This window comes from Orcinus orca, chromosome 4 (genome assembly GCF_937001465.1).
Source record: "Orcinus orca chromosome 4, mOrcOrc1.1, whole genome shotgun sequence".
In the NCBI taxonomy this organism is placed as follows: domain Eukaryota; kingdom Metazoa; phylum Chordata; class Mammalia; order Artiodactyla; family Delphinidae; genus Orcinus; species Orcinus orca.
The window spans coordinates 81,970,841-81,996,614 of NC_064562.1; the positions used below are offsets into that span (position 1 = coordinate 81,970,841).

Consider the following 25,774-nt stretch of genomic DNA (forward strand, 5'->3'; position numbering starts at 1 on the left):
CAGGGGACGTGGGTTCAATCCCTGGTCCGGGAAGATCCCACATGCCACAGAGCAACGAAGCCCCTGCGCCACGACTACTGAGCCTGTGTTCTAGAGCCCACGAGCCACAACTACTGAGCCCGTGGCCACAACTACTGAAGCCTGTGTGCCCTAGAGTCAGCGTGCCACAACTACTGAGCCCATGTGCTGCAACCACTGAAGCCCATGCACCTAGAGCCTGTGCTCTGCAACAAGAGACGCCACCACAATGAGAAGCCCGTGCACCGCAGGGAAGAGTAGCGCCCGCTCACCACAACTAGAGAAAGCCCACGCGCAGCAACGAAGACCCAACGCAGCCAAAAATAGATAAATAAATAAACAAACAAACAAACAAATAAATAAAAGACTATGGTCTAAAAAATATAATAGTGCATATTTACTGACATAAACACACCCTTAAGTCCCATCTTTCATTTCTGCTTTATTTTTCTCAGTAGCTCTTACCACCATTTAAAATACTATATGTTTTACTTCCTTAGCTTTAAATTGTCTGTTTTCCCCCATTAGAATGTAAGCTCTGTGATAGCAGAGGATTTGTTTCGTTCACTGCTGTCTTCCCCAGACCCAGAGTAGTACCTGGAACATAGCAGATGCTCAGTGAATGCTTCTGAATGAATAACATGAAAGTTGTAACTCGTGATCATTTGGCCCCTGATTTTAATATAAATACAAATAGTTGAGTTTTATTTTACAGGGTTATTTTAGATTATAAGTAGAATTAAATCACATTGTTTAAAATGGGGATTTATCTATTCACCAAAAACCTCAGAATTTGTACTAGAAATGTGCATAGTGCATTGGAAGTTATGCAGCTAACTCAGTAATGCAATGCTGTTATCACATGAAAGGAATTTTGAAATTCTCTGCTAAATATCACTCAGGAAATTGGTGGAATATCTAAAAGCACATTTTTTTTAAAACTTTAAATGTGAATTATCTTCAGACTAACCCAAAGATATCCTGAAATGTCATTACCCAGTTTGACCAGATTTAGCAGAAATGACTTTTCATTGTTATAAAATGAAAATCTATTCTGACTAATATTTGCCACCTTAAAGAATATTAAAAGAATATGCTATAAAATCTAAAGTAATTCCTCTGAAGGAATGTCAGCATATAGGTGCTGGCATGTTTTTATTTTTAATCATATTATGTTACAAATATTTTTATTTAAAATTTCTAGCATCTGAACTACGTACACTTTTATTTTTAAAACACATAGCTCTTATTTCTTTAAGCAATATGTAAGATAATAGAAAAGGGTATGCAACTTGACCAGCCATTTTATGAACTAGATCTTTCAAAACAACAGCTCTAATGCCAAATTGCTTGCAGTATTCTCTCCAGGACAAGAAACATACAAATAAAAAGCAATCTAGTCAGTGAACATCACAGACTTGTTTGCAAGCTATCTTTGGGCTGATGTAGTGCATAAATTACATCTGTACAAGACTGACATGTGCCTATTCCCCCCTTTTATTTCAGAGCATTGGGGAGTCGACAATGTCTGTTGTGTTAAATCAGCTGCTTCCCATGATTAAGCCTTCGAACCAGAGGACTAATGATGACTACAGCCCCGAAGAGCTGCTGGTCCTCCTGATATATATTTATTCTGTCAGTGGAGAGTTCTCAGTGGACAAAGACCTGGGTGAAGGTGAAGAAAAAGTGAAGAAAGCGTTGGCTCAAGTCTTTTGTGAGGAGTCTGAATTGTCACCTTTGCTGCAAAAAATCACAGGTGAGTGTTTAACAAAAATAGAGGACATAAACATCACTGATACCGAAAACATTTAAAAATAAAGGCATTTGGAAATAGGATGTAACCATCTTCATTGGAGTTGTTCCGAATTTCATGAGGCCTGATGAATGCTAGCCAGCCTTTCGGATTAGAGGTTTTTGTTGTAGGTTTTTTTTTTTTTATTCCAGTTGTGGTAGGGAAATGGCCTTCTAGCTGCTTGTCAGTATTCATATTCTTAGAGCCTAAGCCTTGTTAAAATAGCAAAATACTCACAGGGTGTAATATCTTTAAGGAAAAATAAAATGACGTGCATCCATCCTATTCAAAGGATTTCTGTTGACATATGCTCTTTGAGATTGTCATTTCAAACTTAAAAACAAAAACAAAAAACCTGTTTCCCTAAGATGTTGTACAATGTTATAGGATGAAAATTGCCATTTTCAAGAACAGTTTCATATTTTGACTTCTCATATTTCATCTTGAATCTGAATTAATTGGTACTATCCAAAATAATCCCCAAACATCCCAGTAAAGTAGGCTGTTGATTTGGGGGAAGTACCTAATTAAATATCCTAAAATCTAACCATTTTCACTTCTAGTAAGAACTGTGGTATAACTTGCGGAGATATTCATTTGTGTTGTTTCATATCAAATTCAATATTCTTTATATTTTGTGTAAAGCTTATTGCTAGTAGCGTGGATTGAGCCTGGGCCTGTTTGAGAGTGAGAAGTTATTAAAACTTACATGTAAAACGTAAATACTTTAAAAACATACCAGGTTGCCGTTCATTCATGGATATGTGTGTGTGGGTGCATGTAGACCTCTCCACTGGGGAAGGCTCAGCTGAGGGAGGTTACATATCATCTGACTTTTCCTCCTGTCTCCTGTCCTGCCTCCCTGGGGGGCGGGGCCCAGCTTTCTCAGAAGCGGGCTGTGTCTCTGTCCACCTGAGCATCCCGTGCATGTGTGCTTTCCTTTGTGCCCAATGCTGACCTTTCCTGTGTCTGGTCATGGAAAACGAAACCATGACAAGGTGGAAACCGAATGAACTTCCCACAGAAATGAAACGTTTCCTTGCCCAGTACAGAACCTGCTTGCCAACTTAAAATCTACCTAAGGAAAACTTGTGGGAGTTGTTCCCATTTCATTAGGGTACAGAACTGAGTGTGATTTCACGTGTGTGTTTGGCTATAAATGCATATTGACTTAGAAAGACTTAATATGGTTTATATACAGCTTAGAACAGTGATTTGATTCAAAGTCAATTTGAACACTAGGAGAGTATAATTGGAAGTTTTTCTTAACACACATAATTCCAGAAACAGACAACAAAGATGGTGTGTTCTAACGAGGGTGTTTGGATAGCTTTCTGCAGCGTTAGTGTGTTACTGTATTATTTTGAGAATTGAGGTCAAGCAGTCAGTGTTCATTCGATACTCGCTCAAGGTGTTTATTGACCCAGAATTTCATTCTTTATTGGTTTCTCTGTTTTATGATTGCTCAGGATATTGCATTTTCTTGCTTTTAAATGTGATTTCACGTTTAAAAACACTTCTGTACATTCATGTTTATATTAGGAAAATTTGTAAAGTTAGCAGCTGAAGGTAAAAAAAATACGAATTTGTGGAAATTTTAGTGTATCTTTAAATTTTGGAGACATCTTATTTTATAATACAAAGTATATATTCCTACCTAGATTAGCTTTGGGTTTTTTTTTATTTTTTATACATCTTTACTGGAGTATAATTGATTCACAATACTGTTTTTATGGCTGAGTAATATTCCATTGTATATATGTGCCACATCTTCTTTATCCATTCATCTGTTGATGGACATTTAGGTTGCTTCCTGTCCTGGCTATTGTAAATAGTGCTACTGTGAACATTGTGGTACATGTCTCTTTTTGAATTATGGTTTTCTCAGGGTATATACCCAATGATGGGATTGCTGGGTCATATGGTGGTTGTATTTTTAGTTTTTTAAGGAACCTCCATACTGTTCTCCATAGTGGCTGTATCAATTTACATTCCCATCAGCAGTGCAGAAGGGTTCCCTTTTCATCACACTCTCTCCAGCATTTATTGTTTCTAGATGTTTTGATAATGGCCATTTTGACCAGTTTGAGGTGATACCTCATGGTAGTTTTGATTTGCATTTCTCTAATAATTAGTGATATTGAGCATCTTTTCACATGCCTCTTGGCCATCTGTATGTCTTCTTTGGTGAAATGTCTATTTAGATCTTCTGCCCATTTTTTAATTGTGTTGTTAGTTTTTTTGATATTGAGCTCCATGAGCTGTTTATATATTTTGGAGATTAATCCTTTGTCAGTTGCTTCGTTTGCAAATATTTTCTCCCACTCTGAGGGTTGTCTTTTCGTCTTGTTTATGGTTTCCTTTGCTGTGCAAAAGCTTTTAAGTTTCATTAGGTCCCATTTGTTCATTTTTTGTTTTTATTTTCATTACTCTAGGAGGTGGGTCAAAAAAGATCTTGCTGTGGTTTATATCAAAGTGTGTTTTTCCTACGTTTTCCTCTCAAAGTTTTATAGTGTCCGGTCTTACATTTAGGTCTTTAATCCATTTGGAGCTTATTTTTGTGTATGGTGTTAGGGAGTGTTGTAATGTAACTGTCTAGTTTTCCTAGCACAATTTATTGAAGAGGCTGTCTTTTCTCCATTGTATGTTCTTGCATCCTTTGCCATAAATTAGGTGACCATATGTGTGTGGGTTTGTCTCTGGGCTTTCTGTCCTGTACCATTGATGTATATTTCTGTTTTTGTGCCAGTACCACACTGTCTTGATTAATGTAGCTTTGTAGTATAGTCTGAAGTCCAGGAGCTTGATTCCTCCAGCTCTGTTTTTCTTTCTCAAGATTGCTTTGGCTATTTGGGGTCTTTTGTGTTTCCATACAAATTGTGAAACTTTTTGTTCTAATTCTGTGAAGAATGCCCTAGATTAGATTTGGATGTACAGTTCAAACAGGGTGGATAAGATGTGCTACTTAGACTTGACATAAGTCAGCTTGCCAGTGGAACACACATCAACCCTTGTGGCCACCAAAAGGACTTGATTTCTGAAGGTAGATTTTTACTTGGCCAGTATAGACATGCCCCTTATTAAGTATGTTGAAAAGTCACATGTCCTGAGAAGTAGGGTTTATGTTTACAGTTAGCTGCTGAAGAGAATGTTTAATCTACATCTCAGGATAAGGAGTAATAGGACAGCATTGAGGCAGTGGTGACTCAGTTTTGTAGAATAGGATGGAATACGCAATATGTACTGGAAGAATTGAATTGTCTTCCAAATGTGCTTAGCCTTTCATGGAACTAGGTTAGTTTGGCTTTTACCATGAACTTGCCCACAGTGTTGCACTTATGTTATTCCAGTTTATAATCTCAGCTTACTTGCTACTGGTTGGCAGAAATTACGTTATGTCTTGTGGACATTTTGTGGTTGATGAGATTTAGTTTAAAAGTACTATTGAAAATAAGCAATCAGTGTAAGAATTCTACTTTTTATATAATGCTATAATTTTACTAATCTTAACTGTTGATAGAATCAAGAAATCAATACTTCTTCTGTACTAAAAATTAAGCATGTTATCATCATTCAACTGCTAAGTGATAGAACCAGGATTTGAACCTTCTGGATCTCGAGCCCATGTCTTTAAACGTGGAATTCTAAACCTGCCACAGGCTCACTTCCGTAACCACTGCATATTGTATTCTGTAACTTATGCTTGCTTAAACTTATTGTTTTATGCCATGCATTCTCACTTTCTGAACAGTGAATTAATATTTGGTTAATATTATAGATATTACTTGTGCTTTTGAATCTGTCTATAATAGCTACTTATAGGAGTTTCCTCATACCTTCCTATTTTGGTGCATGTATCCTCTTTGTTTCTCCATTGCTATAAAGAAATTAAAATATTATATCTAGTCACTGAAATCTATTGGTTGTCTAGCTTTCTAAAACAGGCGTAGCAAACTTAAATTCCTTTTATTTCAGTAATACCTCTCGACAATAATTACCCTATATTTAAAATTCATATTTCCTTTTATATGTTAAAAATGTAATTTATTTTTGATAGTTTCTTTCATTTCTCTCTATTCTTCCCTTTTATGGAAAGGGCAATGAGAAATTGTGTTCGGCAAAACAAAGCAAAACTTAAGCATGGTCAACGGCAACGTATTATTTTCTTTTTAATAGGTACTCTTGGGGAGAGTCGTGGGCAAAAACTCTCTTTTCTACTCACACAAAATAACAAGGGTGTCAGGGATGGGAGCTGTAAAAAGAAAATTGGTACGGCCTAAATGTGTCATTTAGTGTTGTGCTTTCTCAGTCTTGCTAAGTTCAAAGAGAGTATCAGTTTCCATATATGTTAGTATTTGCATGGCAGTCACAAGAGAAAACAAACGAAAACCATTTGAACTTTCTTCAGAGTATGAAATCAAAACACTCATTTCAAAGATCTGTGCAAATGTGGACTATCATCATACAGGGAGCTATGTCAGAAAAAGCATAGGCTTAGAGCAGAAATCCTTGATTCAAAAGTCCTGGCTCTGTCATTTCCTAGCAATGTGTGTTAGTGGGCACATTACCATCTCTGAACCTTGATAATAAATATAAGCGCCCTATTGACCACTCATGATTTTCCTGAGAATAAAATGATGTGACGTGTGTGAGCTAATTTTTGATCCATAGAGCGTTGTAATAGGTAATTTTTTTTCCATTGCTGTTATTATTTTGATGGCATCTAGCTGTCATATAGGGCAGTGCTTCCCAGCCTTTTTAACGCTGTTTTGCACACAGGCAGTAAGAATGTTTGCAGAGTCTACTGAGGTAAGTGGACAGGCTGGTGTGGTCGGGGGCAAGCAGCAGCAGGGGCTTGATCACTCCAGGCCCTACCCGCTAGACCTGTGAACTGAAGCAGCAGCTTGGCACACCTGTAAACTATTAAGGGCAAATCAGTGCTCTAAGGTATGTTGGTCAGGAGGCTCTGGAATCAGGAAACAAAGAAAAACAAAACTTGCATATGGTTTTTGACACCCACAACTCTTGGAAAACAATTTTTTTGGTAAACAATTTTTATATTACTCATTAACTTATGTCCCTGAATTTTTATAGTGTCTTTAAAGATCAGGTCAATAAGAGCTAGATCTGTTTAGTTAGGTTCAGTGTAATGCTAGGGAATGAAAGATTCAAAATATCTAAGAACTTCATGGTTCAAGAGAGAGGCATGATAATACCATAGAAACTGTAATTTATATTTATTAGATTCTTATTTTACTTCCTGTTGATAATTTGGGATTATCAATTTCTGTATTATATTAGGATTGTACCTGGATATATGTAATGGAAAATTTACAAGATTAGCTTAAATAATAAATAAAAATAAATAGGGATTAATTTTTTTTCTCAGCAAGAAGTTAATAGACAGGCAGCAGAACTCACACTCCTTTTGGCTTCCTTCCTTCCTCCCTTTCTTCCTTTTTTTCCTGTCAGTATATTTCATCATCATGGTCATGAGGTGGACACTCCTCTTCCATGTATTGTGTCCCTGCTTTAGGCAAGGAGGGAGGAAGGATGAAAGTAAAAGGAGTATACTAGTGGTGTCTGCCCTTTTTTATATTAGGGGAACCATAGCTTTCTGGAAGTCCTACCCAGAAGACTTGTAATCGTTGCCTAGAACTGGGTTTCATGACCACCTCTGGCTACCAGAGAATCTGATGAATATTTTTAACTGGGCACATATTAGTCATGAACAAAGTCAGGGTTCTGTTAAAAGAAAGAAGGTGAGAGTGGGCATTATGTAAGAAACTTGAATTTGCTGCAGTTATTATTATAGGCTTCCCTGACAGAGGAAATTCTAAGGCAATATAATATACTGTGAGATGGAGTGATGCCCCGGGTGCAGTTAAAGTATTAGTTTTCTTTTACAATATATACTGAAAAAACACACTATTGTGTGCTAGTATCATTGGACTTATAGCACAAATATTTTAAACTTATCAGTATTCATTGAACATGTCTATGTATCTGGCATTATTCTCTCTAAGCATAGAAACCCTGGGGGCGGCAGTGGTGGAGTAAAGGCTCTGAGGATTTGGAGTCAGGTGGGAATATCAGGTAATAGCAGCATTATAATATCTGATAATCCTAGATAATACTATAGTGTTCAAAGTGCTTTTGTAAACAGTATCGCCTTTGATCTGAAAAGAATATGTACGTTTGAACCCATAAACTTATATGCCTAAAATATTATACCCCAAATATCTGAGCTCAAATGAAATATATCTATAATGCTGAGTTCTCTTTAAGACAGTTTACTCATAAATATACTGCTAGTTTTTCAAACATGGTTTGGAGCGGAGAATATAAAATTGTATATAAACTTGGAAATAGGAGAGTTGCAGTTTTCCCTGTGTTTCCATTTTTTCCATGGCAGTTCCCTCCCTAATAAACCTTTTGTCTTTAGGTAAAACCCAGGTACACTTTGGGGAGGTCCCAGAGTTGCCTGGGTTTTTGTAATAGGTGTAAAGACTCATAAGGCAGGGCTTCCCTGGTGGCGCAGTGGTTGAGAGTCCGCCTGCCGATGCAGGGGACACGGGTTCATGCCCTGGTCTGGAAAGATCCCACATGCCACGGAGCGGCTGGGCCCGTGAGCCATGGCCGCTGAGCCTGCGCGTCCAGAGCCTGTGCTCCGCAGCGGGAGAGGCCACAACAGTGAGAGGCCTGCGTACCAAAAAAAAAAAAAAAAAAAAAAAAAACTCATAAGGCATATATTATTATGTTTTATGAATGGAAAGGTTCTCAACAATTATCCAGTTTATTCATTTTGCACAAGTCCAGAATTCTTTTTACTAGACCAGTGATTCCCAAGCTTTGTCTCATGGATCCCTGGGAAAATCTAGGAATTAGAACAAAAGGTTCACTCCTGTGTGTGTGCTTTGTGCTTCATCCATATACTCAGTATTACTCTTCACATATAAATATACAAATATTTGTAGATATAATTGTAATTTATAAAATAGAAATTCATTTAAAGATATTGCTGAAGCTATAGAATTTTTCCTTTGTATCTTTTAGGTAACAGATACCAAAAACATAATTATAAGATATCCCCACACTTTAAAAATGTTTGAAATCATGAGTTGCAATAGGAGTCTCAAACTCAAATGCTTACAGGGACCAGCAACTAATATAAATAAGTAAAGTAGGTTAGGTTTTGGAAAAACAACAGTGAAAGTACAGTGATAATTAGCAAAAGATAGTTGGTCTTAATAAAGGGGGCAATAGGGAGTGGTGATGACTATGTCAAACTGGAGGTCCTCTAATTGTTTCCAGGAGAGCATGAGTCTAATATTGCCAATCTCTCAAGAAATCAGGAATCTGAGGGTTTTTTTTTAAATATTCTTAATTAACCAAATTTAAAAAGTTGGCTCATTTTCTAAAACACTGCATGAGTCAAAGAGATTTTATTGAAGGGCAGAATTCAGCCTGTACGCTTCCAGGTTGCCATCTTTATACTAGAGTTTAGTATCTAGTATACAACCCAGCATACAGGTTGCAGTCTTTATACTAGGCACTGCCTCAGGTATTGATTACAGAGAAAAGCGTTTAAATCTCTAATACTTACTAGAAATCTGAAAGATCTCTAGGCAGATGAAATTAGATACTACAGTTCGGTCAGAAAGCAAAGGAAAGGACCTAGTGACCTCCTTTGTTGACTTTTTTTAACTAAAAGAAAAAAAAAATCACATTTGTTTACATTTTAATCTGGCATGAGTTTACCAGTGAAGTAGCATAGGTTTTCCTTCCAAATAGATCCTGTAAAGATACCATATATAAGTGGAAGTAGACTTCCCACAGAACTCTGTCTATTGGGTGGAAAATGCTGGGAAGCAATTTTGGGTTTAATATTAGGAAGACAACTTAGGAAAATAAAGCCAGCCAGCAAGTCTGACTCACCCCCATGAGAAGAGCTTCCCAGCACAGGGAACTGACACTGAGACTTGTGTCAGTAGGAATTTTACTAAGACATTTTAGGACTTTAAAATATTACGGTGTGAAAAGTCAGTTCTGTGGAAGGGATGGTGCATAAGTTCTCCTCAAATTCTGGGAAGACGGTATTTTTCTAGCTAGATCCATAGTTGTGCTTCCTTTGCTATGTAATTCTCAAAATTTTGGCATAAAACAATGGCAGGATCCCTGTTATTCTAACTGGAATAATCTGAACTTCACATTGATTGGGATAAAATGTATAAATTACCTTCATGATGCACCATGATTTTTAAAATCATCTTTAACTTTTTTAAAGTTTTGATTTTAAGGGATCTTATTTCCTAAGTTTTTTCTTCTCTGTTCCTTCCCACTTGTCTTTTGCCCTGTTTAAGATCAACCATGGATAATAAATGAGGAAAGGCAGGTCCAGTTTGGAAAGCACTGTTCTTAGGGACACTGAAGGTAAGAATAGTCTAGTGAGCTCTGAACCAATATCCACTTGCATTCCTGTGAAAATCTAACAGAGGACTTCAAATGAGAAGGAGCTGAGAATTTATTTTCAATGGCTTGTGGAAGGCAGCTTATGGTACTTTCAGGTCTGCTTTCCAGGGGAAAGCATATATATCTACTCTTATCTCCTTAGTAAGACAAAGCCACATTCTACAACCAAGAGTACAAATCTATTTGCAATGATTTGTTTTTCTTTTTTCTTTTTTTTTTTTTTTGCGGTACTCGGGCCCTCTCACTGCTGTGGCCTCTCCCGTTGCGGAGCACAGGCTCCAAACGCGCAGGCTCAGCGGCCATGGCTCACGGGCCCAGCCGCTCCGCGGCATGTGGGATCTTCCCGGACCGGGGCACGAACCCGTGTGCCCTGCATCGGCAGGCGGACCCCCAACCACTGCGCCACCAGGGAAGCCCGCAATGACTTATTTTTGACAGCTTTCCTCTTTTGAAAAAGTTCAGGTAAACATAGACCATATAAAATTATTATTGCTATTTATGGCTGCCACTTTATTATGAAAACTTTCATCTCCATCAACACAAGGCATAGACGTTTTGTTTATTATGTTAGTAGAGCTATGTCTTTCAAACAAAGCATTTTTCATCATTGGTCAAGTACTTTCCCAGCATTGTGGAAAGTCAGTCTTCTTTGTAAAATATAAAGCACTTCCCAACAGAGCATTGTAAAAGATGAGGAACTAACGAGAATTTCTCCTCCTGTGCTTCCTTTACTCTGTCACCTCTGCATTCTTTCCTCCTCTCACAGCTTTCCTTCAGTAATTCATCAAATATGCATTTCTGCAGATTTCTGCTCCTAGGGGCACTATTTCAATTGAAAAATAGTTTTCAAGATTTCAGAAATCTTTCCCTTGAAAAGTTGTTCCGTGGACCTTGAGGACTGCCAGTGACAAAGGATGTTGCTGTGGTAACTAGAAGGGTGATCCTAAAAGTTCATTGCCAGCCTTCATGTTATCCACACTTGAATGAAAACTTCAGTTCATTACAGTAGGTGACAGTGTACAAAACCGTGACTGCAGAATCCACTCACTCAGCTGAAAGAGGGCTTCAGGATGCAGGGGAAAATTCATTTCAGCAAAGATTCTGCCTCACCTCTTGGTTCTAGTTTATGGATTCTCAGTTATTGTGGCATTCCAGTATTAGACTTTTCATTAAGGTATATACCTTCGTTTCTAGTGTTTCAGATTTCTTGTTTCAGGGCTGTCAAAACAAAACAAAACAAAAGCTTTAAAGACTGTTGTTTTCTATTATGGTTTGTAACACTGTTTGGTATAATAGGGTCTATTTTTCCTCTTGATTTCTAAGATTTCTGCTGGAAACTAACTAATGAAAAACATATGTCTGCCCTAAATCACTCCCATGAGAAATGTTGGAACTGTTACATTTAGTTTTACTGTCCAACATATTAAAATAGTTAACCACAGCACATATTACAAAACAGCTATATCAAGTGAAGTTTACAATGTTTAGTTCATATTTAAAATATATCACAGGCTGTGTATAAAAATATTTAGAGCTGCCTATTAAGGTAGCTAACCAGTTATGTAATTTTGCAAAAATATTAAGAGATCACTACAAATTACTTTCTCAAGTACTTAATTTTTCCATACCAGCTCATAAAAACAGTCATTCTTAACTAAGACACTGGAACGTATCTTCTTGCAGTGGTATTTATAGATGCACAAATGCAGAGACAGACTGTCCATATCGTTAATTTTTATGTCTGCACATGATGCCAATAGTAATAATTGTGTGTGTGACAGAGAGATTAATACTTGCTGATTCTTATTAACTGCACATTAGACTATAAATTTCTCAGTCATGAAAGAGAACAAATGGAATGCATGGAATACAGGGTAATTTTCTTAAACACATAGCTCTGGATCAAATAGGAGTGATTGGGTGGTATGGTTGAAAAGAGCACAGACGGGAAGGGGCCTGATGTTTATTCCTAAATATGCCCATAGGTATGTAACCTGAAAGTAAGTCACTTAGCTTCCTTTGGACTCAGGATCCTCATCATAAAATTAGAGTTTTATTAGGTGAATCTAAGGTCTCTTCTTTCACTACCATTCTATGGTTCTAGCTTCTTTTGCTTTTTATTTTTATTGGAATCAATGTACTCCCTTCCCTACCTCTAAATCAGCTCCTCCTCAGTACCATTCTATCTTTTCCATGCTATCACTGTCATCTCAGGAGGGAAGCAATGGACTCATTGACTCAACCTCAGCTCCTAGAGAGCAGCCCAGCTCTGTTTCCTTTGAGATGCTGTTTACAGCTCTCCAAAAATGCTCCCTGTTCTTCCATGGCCTTCCCTCTAAAATCTCTGACTCCACGCCTGCCCACCCATTTATCCTGCCTGCTGATATCAGGTTAACATTCTTAAATTTAATTTTCTATTTTAATATCTTTAAAGTTTTTCCTCCACTATTACAGTCATACGTTCTCCTTGTAGAAAATTTGGAAATGTCAAGAACAGTGTAGAAGAAGCCACATACAATTTTATTGAATATTGATGAAAAGCAGATACTTGCCATTTGTTTTCATCTTTTGTGAATTGCCGGCTCATGGTCTTTTCTTTCTTTCCTACTGATTATTAATTTTATTCTTAATGATTTTGAATCAGAGCATTTGTATTATTAAGGTTATTAATCTTAGTCATATATTTTGCTAGCATGTCTTCCTAGTTGGTATTTGCTGTTCATATTTGCTTATATGGCAAGTCTGGAGACAGAGCTATATTTAGGAATTTTCGGGGAGGGGCTCCAACAGTGTGATTGGGGCTCTCTGCATCTTTTAAGCTTTTCATCCTTCTAAGTATTGACCTCATTCTTTTCTATCACAGCTGCCTCTGTGTGACCTCTCTCCCTCCCAGACATTCCTGGCTTATGTCATTCCAGAATAGCAACTCAGGAAAAGAGAGAGCTTTTTTTCTTCCAGGGGTTGTAGATCAATCCTAGGAAACGAAGCTGACTGTCACTGTTACTGATCCACTCACTGTTGCCAGGGGAATGGGGCTCTCTTTGGCCAAGCTGAGTCCTGTGTTCATAGCTGTGTTGGGAGTGAGCAGGAGGGAGGTCGGGGCAGGGATTTGCAGAAATGGGCGGTGGGCTGTGATCGACAGTCCAGCACTGCCATTTAACATAGGGTCTGGAGTAATTCCACAGAGGAAGGGATACTGATGTACAAAAGCTAGATATGTCCACCATGAGAACATTCACTAATAAACCAGTTTTATTTCTTTATATTTAAAAAATACATCTTGGGCTTCCCTGGTGGCGCAGTGGTTGAGAGTCCGCCTGCCGATGCAGGGGACACAGGTTCGTGCCCCGGTCCGGGAAGATCCCACATGCCGCGGAGCGGCTGGGCCCGTGAGCCATGGCCACTGAGCCTGCGCGTCCGGAGCCTGTGCTCCGCAACGGGAGAGGCCACAACAGTGAGAGGCCCCAACAGTGAGAGGCCCATGTACCGCAAACAAAAAATTTAAATAAATAAATAAATAAATAATACATCTTATCTTCTCCCTCTTCGGTTTTGTATTTTGCCTGTAAATGGATAAAGATGTCATTGGCACCAGAATAATTGCTTCAAGAGTAGGTACTTGTATGCCTAAAAATAATTGTCTGAATTTTCACTAATGTTTTAAAAAACAGCATCAGAACAACTGTGGACTAAGGGAATTCTTAGAACTCAAGCTGCTTTCACCATGCAATTGCCCCTCAACACTCGAGTAGCAGTAATTGTGCCTGTCATGCATGGCTGTGTAATTATATATAATTCTTTGAATATAAGAATTAGAAGGGCAGAGATTGTCATCTGGATGAATTTTAGAGCTCCATTCATATTTATGTGTTCCTTAAAATATTTATAATCGGATTTTCTTCCCTGATGACAGCCATATACTTGTTCACTGTAGTATAGTTGGAAGATCTTTTGCTCTTTAATAAACACAGAATAAAATTTAAAATTACCTATGAACCCACTACCCAGAGAAATCTGCTGTTAGTATTTTGATATGTATTTGGTGATCTGTTTATTGGTAAGTGGAAATTTAGATCCCATATATGCGTCCCAAGTGAATATAGCAGGTGAGATTTTGTTTTAAATGTGTTTTTTAGTTTATCCGTTAAGGTCAGAGTGCCTAGGATAAATAGGGCCCCAGGTATAATGTCACATACGGTTTCTGAAACTAACATTGGAAAGATGGTTGTTGAGAATGTTGGTTCTGAATCCATGTCCCAAGTTCTAAGAGACATTATCCCTCAAAAGTCAGATTACCCTTAATCAGAACATAAAGGAGAATAAGCCAAAAAGGAGGTCCATTAGGACCTTGGGTAGGAGGAAAAACACTTAGGTACAAGTAGTTCAGCCTAGAATTGTGGCAGAAGAAAATTAAAGAGAGACACAACAGGCTCTAGGCTCTGACTTATAATTTTATTATGTGAGAAGAGAAGATTAATATTTTAAAAACCAGGAGGAGAACATATGTATACAACCATGGTGATACTCATTTGTATTTTGAAATTTAGTTGTAAATGTAACCAAGAACGTAATTCCCATAGAAGCCTGACTCTTTTCTGCCTTCGGGTGTTGCCTGTTTCTTCTGTGCTTAGCACCTGGACTGAATTGGTCCCAAAAGGAATGGTAATTTTCCCTGAAGTGTTTATGAAATGAAGCCCCCTTCTGCTTTTTTTCCCTTTCATTTTAAACACAAGACATATGCCTGCACCTATTCGTCAAGCTCTTGAGTTGTTGCCAACCTGACAGAGAGCCATCTGGAAAAGGAAACTGTTAGGGTGCAATGTTCATTAACAATTTACATTTTCCAACGTGTAAAATGCTTAATTCTAGATGCTGTGGTTTTGTCCAAACTATACTCTAAAATAATTGGACTCTTTATTTCCTTATTTTTGTTGTGGTGGTTAAGAACAACAGTTAAATCTGATCTGTTTTTTTCATACGGTGAGGTAGGATTGGGGGTTTCTTTTCTGTAGAAATCACCACCTTGCAAAGAATTTAATCTTTGGCTAAAAAAGGTTTCTTCATAGTTAAAATGTAGTTGGATACGTCCTCACTGGGAACGCACACCCTTTCTGTCAAAGTGTAGAAACAATGCACCATGTAAACAATAACACTTCAGTTATAATTTACAGTATTCAGGGCATCTCTTTGATGTAGAAGAAGTGAAGCACATGTTTTCATCTATCAGAAAAGCAGAATGCTTTACATTTCGTTCCCAGAAACAGATATCAAGACACCGATTTTTTTCTGTGATTGTATCTTTGTTATTATTTTTATACTTTAATCTCTTGTTTCCCATCCCCCTTCTCCCTTCCTTCCTCCTAATCTCACACTTCTGTGAGAGAACTCATAAAACTGGTCACCTTGGGAGTTTGCACACTGTATTCTTGATTATTTCAAGTTGTTCTTGAGAATGCAGAAGCCCAGACAAAGTGACATCATCCAGGATGAGTACAGCCTTTTATTTTGGAAATGGGTATTTAATGGCTTTTGATTATAGAGTGATTGTAGCATTTCAGAGCAACAGCCCTTCCAGATATTCGGCTGGAAGTGTTGACGCTGTTATATGTCAAGGCCGCTATACCCAGAGTTTAGAATAGAACAAAACCACCAGGGTGTATTTGTTGGAACTTCTTGGTAGGGTATGTGCAAATTACAATCAAAATATCAGATCTCTAATTACTTCCTTATTGCTTTTGTCTTTGCAGTTCTCTCTTGAGCCAATTTATGCCTTATCATTTTTTAAAATACAGATTCAACATGTGAAAGATCCGGAGAAAAGTTCTGGGAACATAGATTTGTTGGCTTTTTGATGGGCCTTTTTAAGGACATGGCTCTTGTTTTCCAATTTGGCAGTGAAAAATAATCAGTGTTTTGCTTAAAATAATGGAAGAGCAAAAATGAACATGGTCAGGCTGAAAAAATATCTGGGTCATTACTCTCCAGGGTACAGGGAGGAGCTAGAAATGGTTACCAAATACTGTGCTACACCCACAGCGTCCTCTGTGTCTGGACCAAAGGCACACACCCCCTGCACTGGACTTCTCAGAGCAGTAGAATGTCATTTTTCCATGATCACCTTCTCACTCCGGAGGCTTTTTATCCTTTTGTACCCTTTGTTCCAGCCACAGGCTTTTCAGTTCCTTAAATACATTACATTCCCTAACTCCCCACCCTAGTCCAATTAACCCGTTCAGAGCTCAGCTCAGGCCACATGTCCTAGGCTCAGCCTCCTCTGCCCCTCCTTACTAGCTCAGCACCCTCCACCCTCATCATGTGTCTAGTGAACAGTTCATTATATATTTTTGTGATAATTTGATTAGTGTCTGCCTGCCCCCCGGACCCCCCACCGGCCCCAGACCATAAACTCCATCAGTTTTGTTCACCATTGTATCTCAAGGGCACATGGAAGGCCCTTCATAAGTACAGTATTTATTGAATGAAGGAGGGAATAAGAAAGCAGCTCTGGCTCAGCTCCAGTGCTTCATCTGACACTGCAATGCTACAGATATGTTGCAGCTTTACCAGAGGAACTCTGCTTTGGAGAACAGAAAGGTTGGTTGAAGAAGAGAATGGAATATCAAAAGGAAGCCATGCCCTATCAATGAGAGTTTGGAAATCCCATTGTTTGCAATATAGTTAAGAAAATATTTCATGCAGTGAAAACAAATGGTATCAGCCATTAATGGAACTGTTATTTTGTGCTTTAATATTTTTATCCTACCAGATTTTAAATTCTGGAGGTTTTTGGTTAAATTTGCTGTTTCCCCATTTCCCCTTATTTTTTTTCATCTTTATTACTTCGCCCTTCTTCTCTTTCATCCCCTCGTCTTGTTTCCTTGCCTGCTAGTGAGCCTGCCGTTCAGCCATACCTGGAGTGCAAAACATTTTTTAACTTAACTTTTAGATCCTCTGACAATTCTTTTCCAACCTGGATATAACAAGGAAGAAACCAGCCCCAGAATGTCTGGGGAAGTTCTTTGGCCTGTGGACAGAACCACAGGGGCAGGAGAGCTTCCTCTCAAGATGGTGATTCTTGGGAATCCGGCTGTCTCATCCATGCAGCTTATAACTGTAGTTAGGTGGGCTGATCATTTGTCTCGCACTGTAAGGGGCTTCAACGGACCAATTCCATGAAGGAAAGTAAATGTCACGTATAAACCATGATTTGAAAACCAGTGTCATGTAATCTAATACAATCAGACTTTTTATTTTTTAAATCCGCGGTTCTTTCTCCTTCCTTCCCTCCTTACTTCTTTCATTTCAGCCAGTTTTTATGAAGGGACAACATGCCTCTAAGGTGGTGCTAAGTACAAGAGGTGCAATATAAACAGGGTGGGCAAGGTGTGTGTTGTCAGGGGGTGACTTTTAAGGGGAGAGGGTCTTCAGTGCCACAAATGTCCCTGAGTTCTAGCTTAATCTCTCCAGTTTTCCCTCAACCCCCTCAGCACAATTCCCTTCCCTTTATCCTTAATGCCTGTCAGTAGTATCCAGCTATAGCCTCCTAACTAATGTTTCTTAGCAAATCTTTCCTCAGCCAGCTTCTGTAGTCCTTTCCGGCTGCTCTCCCAAACCTTCCTCCCTCCCAGCCTGGACAGAACCACTTCTCCAGAAATGTTTTCTAAATAACTTTTTTTTTTTTTTGCACCACATCTGCTGCTCCCACCCTTCTACTGCCCACCTCCACACCTAATAATCAGGCCCTAAACCATGGGAGTTCAGTCATGAAATTAGCATTCCTAAATTACAGCATTCTATTCAGTATTCATTGACTTAAAAAAAAGACTTAGAGGATGTAATGTTTAATATAAAGTGGAGGAGGGTTTTTGCTCCCAGCCCCATGTATCTGTTGCCTGCTTATGTGTAACCTGAGGCCCCATCGTCAGGCATGTGTGCCCATTCATAGAAACAGGAGCATGCATCCTGGCTTCAGAGTTTTGCTTCTCAAGGCGGGAGCTGACTAGCCTGAGCACGTTTTGCTTTTCATACATATAGAAGAATATGTGATAATTTTTTGTTGCTACAGTGAATAGGAAAATTGCAAAATGCTAGTGAAGGAGAATGAGAAAAACTTTAGATCCAGGTATATAGTATGTTTAAGAACCCTTAAGTTTTCTCTCCTCAGGATTTAAATAATTTTATTTTCATCTCTACAATAAAGTATTTTCTAAATTGTGCTATATTTTAATACCATTTCCTGTGCATAAAATACATTCCCTGCCTCCCATTCTTACCTGTAAAACTCCTACCTGTTCTTTAGATGCAACTCAGATATCATTGCCTTTCTCATTCCTTCTCTAATCATCCCAGCCCGAAGTGACCCCATGCCTCAGTATTGATTTGTGACAGTCCCAGGGCACTTACATTTATGTTTTCTCATGTGCTTGATAGTGGCACATGTGTGTTCTTCCTACCTGGTGATCTTGGACAAGTTACTTATTCTCTCTTTACCTCCACTAGTCCATCTTTAAAATGGACGTATAATAGTACCTATCACATTGGATTGCTGTATATAACACTTAACAGTATACCGCTACTATTGTTTGTTTTCTCTTCTATTACCTTAAGCTCCTTGAGGGCAGCGACTGTTTATTATTCACCTTTGTATTCTCAGCTCCCATTTTTAAATTGTGCTTCTGCATGAAGGAAGAAGTAAAGGCCGGGTTATAATATTTTCATAATGCTCTTCACTTTTCTCTATTCCTAAACTTGGTTCAAATGGAATGGAGGCTAGACTGGCCTTTGGGGTCTAGAACTGGTTCTGAGATGTTATGCTGTGAAAGGAATATTTGATAATGAGTGCTATTCTCTGTAAAATATTGCTTTATAAATCTCTGTTTGCTGTATTGCAGAAACCTTTTTCTTCTATTCCTGTTAAACTAAACACTGTAAACAGTATATCATCTTCTTGGGAGTAAATCTAGATATTCTTCTCCAAAGTTACTTTGCTCATCTAGAAATTGACTCTCACATTTTTCTTTCACACATACATATTTGGAACTTAAAAATTGTCTTTTAACTTTGTAAGAAAAGGAAATTTAACCCATGTGTAGTTGAGATGAACTTTCTTCTTATGCTTCCTTTCTCTGAAGAAAGTCTTATACGTTGGGGTATAATCACCTGAACCTCAGCTTTCATTGGTACAACTATGTGGATTTGGGTTATCAGACACCAATGCATTTACCTGTATGAGAAGAAGGGCACTGATAGAGTTGGTCTTTCTCCTTCTCAAATGCTTGGTTCCATGTTCCTAGCATGCCAGTCAGCACTAATAGGAATTAATATTTATTGTACACCAGAAATGTCTAGACATGGCCCCAGAACCATCTTGTGGGGTGATCTAGCTCACCGAACTCAGAGTCTGAATGATACAGTGAGATGTCAGCCCTCTAGTAGGACAGAGCCCTACCCCAGCAGTACTCTACTCCAACAGGCTTATCACCGGAGCACACAGAGCCTTTGTTCTCTGGTTCCCTGGGATGGGAATTCTTAGACTGTTGTTACCACAGATGTGCCTGTGAAGATCCATTTGGATTCTTCTCTAGAGTGGTTTCCAAGTACTGTTCTGCAAACCAGCTATATCGGCATCACTGGAGAGAGCTGTTCACCATACAGCTTTATAGGTCCTATCCGAGCCCTACTCTGTCAGAGAGTTGAGGGGCCAGGTCTGGGGATCTGTCTGGAGTTGGAGCAGTGTGTTCTATCTGGAGCCCCCTGGATCAGGCATGGGAAAGGGCTTTCCCTAGAGACATCACCCCACTGGAGACATCTGGGACTTCACCCTCTCTTCCAGGGCACTTAAACAAGGTCCCAGGTTACTGAACGGGGTGGGCGTTGTCAACTTGGAGTAGGTCAGCTGGCAGAGTCTCAGGTATCAGCGAGCATCTTACAGGCACTCAACTGGTGACTTGCTGGCCATGTCTGTCAGTGCCCGTCACACAGCTATTAAGTGAAGGAGCTAGAATTCAAACCTAGTCCTGTCTGGGGCCAGTACCAGAGTTCTTTGTCTCTGTGCCATGTTGCCTAGTAATTCCGGACTGAGTGGCTCCAGTCACTCCTTCCTACCTATCTACTCTGTTTATTTCTCCTTGTTTATTGTGACACAGCTGTTCCATTTGGTGGCTGAAGTTCTTGCCAGGACAGTGTTTATGCTTGGACTCTTCCTTTCCTTTTGTGGTGAGTGAGCTGGAGCTTGTCAGCAGGTCAGGGTTCAGAAGTCAGGGTCCAGGAGTTTTTTTCCCTTTAGGTTTTTTTTACTTGGCACCAAAGTGAGTGAGTGTTGGGAAGTTATTCCTTAGGTGATCCCGTTACTTCAGAAGCTGGTTTAAATGGATAATAGGAGGTGATGATGGCAGCTGAAATATTTAAAGCAACAACACATTTTGGAAAAGAAGACAAGAAAAATGAGAGCAATCCTGGTAGCTGCTTATGTTAGTATTCTTGATTAATCTCTGCTTTTTAAAAAATCAAATCGCTAATGCATCTCCAGTCACTGCACCAGTCATAACCAGTTCGTTGTGTTTATGTAATATTAAACAGCACACAGGCAGGGCTGGCTGAAATGTCACTTTCGTCCACGGAGGGAGTCAAGATTACATACCTTGCTGCTTCTCCAGACCTTGTCTCTGCGGCGTGCGCTTCCGAGTGTGACCGGGTCACAGCACAGCGCTGGGGCAGCTCTGCCCGTGATTCAGAGTCGCTTCTTTTGTGGACTTGGAAGGGCCCCCGAGGAACTGCCCATGACAGCCTTCTCCCAAGCCAGCCTGCCTCTTTCCTTCTGCACCTCAGAAGCAAATTGGATTGCAGGCTCGTATCCAGCAAGCCTCAGCTGTTCTGTGGCCCTGTTGTGTTTGGCCTCCTCCGTGTTTGTGAAACCTTCAGTTGGAAGCCAAACTAGAATAGAGCAGCTTCAGATAAATAGCTGGGGGTTTTGAGTTTTGTTTTGTTTTTCTTTTCTGGTTTCTCTTTGAAAAATGTAAAGAATGGCAGGAATTGGTTGGGGCTGAGTCGCGGCTGCTTCTTAGAAGGGCCTGTGCTCTCCAGCCGGCCCAAGCATCTGTCCCTTGCTTCCTTCTCTTGTAGTAGCTGCGGGTCCCCAGCTGCAGGGCAGTTTGTGGCTTTGCTTTCCCATCACTGCTGTGTTCTCCCTCCACCTGCCTGTTAGCGGAATGGAAGAGAAGAACAAGCGGCCGTCCTGACTAGTTTGGAAATAGTTCACTTATCATTGCATCATGTTTTTATAAACAGGAACTTGAGATCCACACATTTATAAGTGTTTTTAGAGGAATGTGTCAAGCACAAGCTGTGGCACGTAGTAGCCACTTGGCAAACATCTGCTAAATGATTGAATCTTCAACTAGAGGTCCAGGTGTTTGGGGACCCAAGGTCATGTGTGTGGCTGGAAGAAGAGACATCATGGGGCAGTTTGGGAATATTAACGGCACTCTAAATACACGCAGAGCTTGGAAGACAGACAGCAATTTTTTTACTTTCCATGAAATACGGGGCTTTACTTTTATTTTGTGATGGGATGCCTTGACCACTTTATATTGAAGCCCTTTTGGAGACCTTAAACTTTAGTGACCTTATAAAATGTCAACAAATTTTCTTTCTTCTCATCCAGGCAAAAAGTCCTCTTGGGTTCATTTGGGTCTGACCATCTCTCTAACCTGATACTGTCTATTTCTCTCACTGTGGGCTGTGAAACAGGGACTGCATCCCACGTCTCTGCCACGTCTGGACTTCTGGGCCCCAGAGACCTTTGGTGTTAACCGTGAACCCTCATTTTGTTACTAGCACCTTGGCTCTGCCCTACCAGACCCAAAACAAGTTATTAATGGCCCTGTCACAGTGGTTTAGGACTAGAGTTCCACAGATTGCCTGAGTCGAAATCCTTATTCATCATGGGGCCCTACAAGTTATGTATCATTTCTGTGTCTTCATTTTCTCATCCGCAAAATGGGTATCCTAGTAGCACCTACATCATAGCATTGTTAAAACTGTGCCGGGCACATTGTGAGTGCTCAGTAAATGACAACTGCTGTCTTGGTGGTGGTAGTGACAACAGCAGTCGTATCTGTCTTGAGTTATGAGGATGTAGCCACTAAGAACTATTTTGTCATTTAGTTTTGTCTTACGTGCATTGAATACTTGGAGAATAGCAAAGTCCTTTTGTCACCAGATTGTAAAAGTATTGGATACTTTTTTCCCCCCTTAATGTATGGTCAAGATTTTTTTTTTTTAAATTTCTCATTGATAACTTTAATTCAGATCTCCCAAAATAACCAAATAACCATGTTTAATTTGAAAGTTTTAATCAAAGAAGTGATGAGATTTGATTTATCTTTTGGGATGATTTCACTGAACAATTGTTATGGTCAACTTTGATTTGATAGAAAAGACACTGTCAGCGACACACAGGAGGGTCCAATTGCCTTCCTGTTTATGAAAGGCAGATGAGGCCTTTGTGAGGGAAGGTCATTATCTTCCCATAGTAATTACTATTCTATAAAAGCCAACACTCTCTCACACCTGATTACTGAGGGAAAACAAGACGCTTGTTTCTGTGTAAGCGCCTTGTGGTAAAGGCCAACTTTGGAATTTGGTCTGATGTCACTGCTGATTGGCCCCAGGGGTCTGGGTTTTGTCTGTGTTATTGGAATACCTCAATTTATCTGTGTTCCACAGGAGATCACAGCACTCTTTAGGAGTTTGGAAAGTTCTGAAATGAAAGCACACTTCAGGACTAAGACATGGCTCTCCCAAACACTGGCAGTCCTCACAAGGCTAACAGTGTCTGTTGACCTTAAGGAACGATTTTTTTTTCTTAGCCATCAAACCACAGGATTTTTAAACTGGCTTTATGACCATCTCTCCCTCTAGTCCACCCTCTTACTTACTTTGGACAGAAACTCAATTTCAGGGGCAACATTGTCGTGTTGGGCCTTTTCTTTCCAGTTTCTTAAAGATTCCTTTCAGGTCTACAAGAGAAAAGCAAATTCTGTCAGTTATATTTGGTTCCCAAAGTGGCTTTTGAACCCCAAGTGATATGGATACTACTGAAACAAAAGCCTTCCATTAAAAAAAAAAAAGTGGATGCCTTGCCAGTTATTAGAGGAAGTAAATGTGTGTGGTGGATGAAAGAGAGGGGAGGGAGGTGTGGAAGGAGGTATTTGAGAGTCAGAATTGAAAGTGTCCCTGCCAATTAGGCCTGTGACCTTGGCTGTTTCTGAAGCTTTCAGTTTCAGTTTCAGTTTCTGAAGCTTTCAGTTTCTTCCTCTGTGAAGCTGGGAATCACGGGTACCACCCTCACACAGTGGGGGAGGACCAATGCTTGGGCTGCCCTCAGTGAGTACTCAGTAAATCATGTGTTACCATGATTACCATTATTATTATTGTGCCGTGCTCTAGACTGAACTCCACGTATTCAATTATGAGATCTTATGTCATCAAAACATTTTCTAAACACTTTTTCTGATAGAAATATTTGAATGAGCTCTCTTTGTGACCATATCTCATCTCAGATTTTAGGTTTCACCAAACCTCTTGATCTAATCACCATCTACTTATAGATGGAGATATGCAGTCACGGATATGACTGATATTATGTACTTTTAACTCCTGGTAGACTGTGATGGACTCAAGCCCATCATTTCACCGGTCACCATGTGTTTACTGAGTGCCTACTATGTGCCAGACAGGAGTGGGTTCTGGGGATACAGTGGAGAACAAGAGAAAGCCCCTGCCCTGAAGGAGCTTGTACAATATTTTAATGGCAGCATTACTTCTTACTCATATTTATATCCCATTCATTCTACCTAGTACCTGGCATACAGGAAATACTCAATAAATGTGGGGTTTTTTTTGGTGAATTGAGTGCAGCTTACTGAAATGGAAGTCCAGTGTGCTCTTTCTGGAAATTTTTCTTTAAGGAAAAAAAAAAATCTAAGATCTTCCATGAAAGGTCCCCTTGTCTTTATGTTTTATTTGTTAACAGTCTCTATCCATCTGGTTGGATAGAAAAATAGGTCTTGCTGATTACTATCTTCTCACTGTTTGAAGAAACCCTTCGTTGATTTTCCATATATAGAGATAATTATCTGTGCTGCTTGTATGTGTAAAGAAATGTGTAAAAGGAGAAATGAACAGAAATACAAACCAGGGTTGGTGGACTTGTTCTTGGACGTGACCAGTTTTTGCAAAGCTCGTCAAGAGCTCTTTCTCTAATGGGCACAGAATTCCTAGTCTGCCTGCACACCAGCAGCCTCCCCTTCTACACCTGCAAATTAAGAAGAAACAGAGCAGGTGGTAGGGTGGGAAGGAAGTAGCAGGCGAAGGCCTGTTAGTGCTTGGCCTTGTAGAGAACGCTTCACCTTTTTAAAATCACCTATTACCTCTGAGGTAGATGCTATTCACCACTGCACCCCACCCCCATCCTCAATACAGATGAGGAATCTGAGGATCAGAGGTTAAGGAGCTCCCAAGGGCACCCAGTTGGGAGGTAGCAGAGGCAGGATTTGAGCCCAGGCTTGCCTACCCAAAGGCTCTGTCTCTGAAGACAAGGCTGCACCCCTTCTCTACCTGATTAATAGTCTCAAGTAAGTCTTGCAGGAGTCAAGACTCTCCTCCTCAGAGCTGCTCTGGGGCTGGTGAGACAGATCCTGGAAGTGGTAAGTTGAAGTGTGCTCTTGTGTTCAGCTCTCCTTGGGCTGGGACACAGAGACTCAAGAGGAGCCAGCATGGCCTGGGATTCTCTCAAGTTTCCACAGATTTGGTTTCTGGGCAGGTTTTGAGTTACACCGAGTGTAGGAAAAAAAAAAATCCCTCTCCTTGGTCTTTTGTTGTTGTTGTTTTTTTTTTTTTTAGAGTCTGTTAAGATGCAGAAATTTTGTGTAGGTGCAGTTACAATTAATGCACCTTTGGCCTTCTGTGTCCAATAGTGCTTTCAACTTTTATCCCATACAGAATCCAAGATATGTGACAAGGTGGTAGCAGCTGGAGGCTCTGTGGTTGCTTAAAAACCTGTTGGTGTTTCAAGGATATGTTAACGTCTGTCCTCCTTCTACCATCTTCCTCACAATCCAGAAGTACTGTTCTGGCTCTGTTGTTTGTTGAGAAGCATGTGGTTCAGGATTCTTTCAGTTGTCAGACATGGAAGAAAACCCAACTGAATTAAGGAAAAAAACAGAGGTTATTGTTTCACATAAACTAAGAGTCCAAGGCCATCCAGCTTCAGGTACAGCTGGATCCAGAAACTCAAACTGTGTTATCCGGACTTCTTCACCTCTGCCCGTGTTCTTCTCTACATGCCTAATGATTCCAGGTTTATATCCTGTATAACTGTTAGTTGTTCATAAAATATTTCCACCTTTCTTCCTTCTGGGTACATGGTAGGATTATGCTCCTTTGTCTCCTGAAGTTAGGTATGGTGATGTGATTTACTTTGACCAATAA

General features: G+C 39.6%; 1 protein-coding gene across 5 annotated transcripts in view; it reads left to right on the forward strand.

Moving 5' to 3' along the window:
- The window catches only part of SCFD2 (sec1 family domain containing 2), a 411,092-nt gene that overhangs the window by 162,821 nt on the left and 222,497 nt on the right, over window positions 1-25,774 (forward strand). For all 5 annotated transcript variants that reach the window (XR_004482531.2, XM_004268274.4, XM_033425442.2 and 2 more), the window contains exon 5: window positions 1,525-1,774. Coding sequence is in view for 4 of the 5 variants with exons in the window: in XM_004268274.4 (XP_004268322.1) it covers window positions 1,525-1,774 (250 nt within the window). In the remaining variant the exon portion in view is untranslated. The remainder of the gene's footprint in view (window positions 1-1,524; window positions 1,775-25,774) is intronic.